A 2,622-nucleotide genomic window follows, 5' to 3' on the forward strand; every position below is an offset into this window, starting at 1 on the left:
TCAGATTCAGACCTTCAGCTTGTCTCAGCTGCAGAAGAGACTGTCGGGTTCCTGACAGCCTTTTTAGTCTCCGTCTGACGGCTCAGCTGCCTCGATACGTCAACTTACACTTCACTTAATTTCTCCTCTGACTGTTTAACGACCCCCAGCCGTCAGACATGTGTGGGTGCCCAGTTGGTGGGCGGAGCCAAACGTTCAAGCCGAGTGGAAATTTGAATTTTATCAAAGAAACGTTTAACTATAAATCAGAACCACTTGCCCACAAAAACACACACCTGCCACCACGCCTTCTCGCCGACAGGAAGCTCCACGCCATAGCTGTTCAGGGCCAGGTACAGCGTTGCTATGGCGACGTGCTGCGGCGTGTGCCGAACACACATGTCTCCGTGGTAACAGTCTCTCAGCAGAGCCCAGGAGGTCTCGGCCACGGGGGTACGAGCCCAGGCGTGGCGGTTTACCAGACACTTCACAGATAGCAGGTAGTGGAGCAAATACTGAGGATTAAAGTACATGTGGTAACACATTTTGTAATTTTAATGCATTTTTGGAAAGATAACATTGATAACATATTGTAAAAAAGATTTCATGCAGCTGAGATGAACAGTTGTTGAGATAATCGCTTGTAAAGTAACAGGAAGTGATGTCAAAGGGGGAATGTCTGCATGTAAACAGAGCTTTGCTACAACAGCTAACAACCCAGACTGTAGAGAAGAATCTGATGTTTCTTTATTTTAATTACTTTAATAGATGAGGAAGAGTCAGAGTTCAAACAATATTGTTTAAATAAACAAAAACCAGAGACTTTTATTTCTCAAAGAGTTCCCCTTTGATGTCACTTCCTGTTTCACTGTGTCTGAGCAAAGTTCAAAAGTAAATATGTCAATTCTGGGACATAACGGGTGAAATCATGTSTTTTATGCCAAGTTTCTTTTTTTTAATTTACAACACAATAAAGACAAACATTATGGACAAACAAGGAACATTTAATAACAAAGCAAAGAAACAAAACAAACAAAAAGATACAGAGAGAGAAAGGAGAAGGAAAATAAATAAACTGAGCTGTAAAGTAAATCAAAATGTGATTGGTTTTAATTTTAGTCAAATTACAAGTATTTGAGGATTGGTAATTGATAAATATAGGGTAACGTACACATAATTTATTGACTAAAAATAACATAAATAAATAAACAAATAAATAAATAAATAAATAAATAATAAATAAATAAAAGTAAAAAAATGAATCAGCTGGTTAAAGGGGCAAGTAAATAAATAAGGACATATTAATCAAATACAAAAAAAGTTTTCTTAAATATAAAGATGTTTGCTTTGACTTTTTGTATTTCATTAACATGCATGCCACAGGCACTTTAAAGCTCGAAATGTTACMTGTTCTGTAGTTTAAAAAAATACAACTGATTAAAAAATAAATAATAAAAGTGAAACCAGACTGTTTTAACAGAGTAGTTTAGTACTTTATGTACGTGAAAAACTGTTTTTAAATTAAATTAAAAAAAATATCAGTTCCTAGTTTATTTCATCTGTTTATTATGTAGAAACATGAAAAGGTTTGTGTACGGTTTTCATTTTCACGATATAAAACATGAATCCAGCAGAGGAAGAGGCTGAAGAAGACAGATGTTTACACACACTCGTACCTTGTGAGGGTGCTCGAAGGAGACGTGGAAGTTGAGCTGTCGGAGGACGAGGAGCTCACACTGCACCACRCTGTCCCGCAGGTCCCAGAACTCCTTGTCACATTCGAGTGGAGCGCTGCCTTTGTTGAAGTACCTGCGAGGGACGAAACCGGAGGAGTGGGAAGATGGACGGGTTCGTGTGGACCGAGTCAATTAACGTYGGAGCTGTTTTTTTCTTTTTTAAGTACGAATTATTCAACATTGGTTCTTTTATTCTGAGCTGCTGAAATGTCAAACTCGTTACACAACATGTTAATAAAGCAGCCACTTCTGAAAATGTATAAATCAGCTTGTTTCTGAATAAAATCAAATATTTTCTGTACTGAACCATCAATGCAAAAAGCCTGAATCGTGTGTAATCTGTCATTTATCTTCTACTGTTCCTTAAAACAGTTCCTATTTGCGACCTGTCCAGGGTGTACCCCGCCCCTCGCACTGTGACTGCTGGATATGGGCACCAGTGACCCACGCAACCCTGAAAAGGAAGAAGCGTGTACAGAAAATGGATGGATGGATGGATGTTCCTTAAAACAAACAAACAAAAAAATAATGTTTGTAGTTTATCTTTCGCCGTGCGTTTCTTACCTGTGGCTCACGTTGATGATGTCACGGGTCCTGATGTGCTGCTCCTCCACCTTGCCAGCCAGGTACAAGCAGCTCATGGCCACCAGGTAGGGCTCGTAAACCCGGACGCTGGCCCGCTGGAAGAAGTGGTGGTACAGCACACAAGCTGTGGCCACCGGGACCGAGCGCAGACCCAGCTTCACCCCTGAACAGAGAGTTTGTGTTATTCTCGCCATCTGACTGGTTTCTGTGCTTAATGAAATAAAACATGGGAATAAAGTCTGGAAACACTTTTTTTTTTAATTTAATAAATTCTTGATGTTATTTTCTACAATTAGTGTCCAAAAAATTATTTATTTATTGC

General features: G+C 39.3%; 1 protein-coding gene across 1 annotated transcript; it reads right to left on the minus strand.

The window, feature by feature from the left end:
- Positions 1-273: 273 nt before the first annotated feature.
- ccnq (cyclin Q) lies at positions 274-2,463 on the minus strand (the record flags this gene model as incomplete). The annotated part of the gene is given in 3 exon segments (XM_014016297.1): positions 274-494; positions 1,656-1,788; positions 2,280-2,463. Coding segments are annotated over 3 exon segments (538 nt in total), but the record flags the coding sequence as incomplete, so codon positions are not given.
- Between the last annotated feature and the right edge of the window lie 159 nt (positions 2,464-2,622).

The sequence above is a fragment of the Austrofundulus limnaeus genome, unplaced genomic scaffold (assembly GCF_001266775.1).
Source record: "Austrofundulus limnaeus strain Quisiro unplaced genomic scaffold, Austrofundulus_limnaeus-1.0 Scaffold142, whole genome shotgun sequence".
Lineage (NCBI taxonomy): Eukaryota > Metazoa > Chordata > Actinopteri > Cyprinodontiformes > Rivulidae > Austrofundulus > Austrofundulus limnaeus.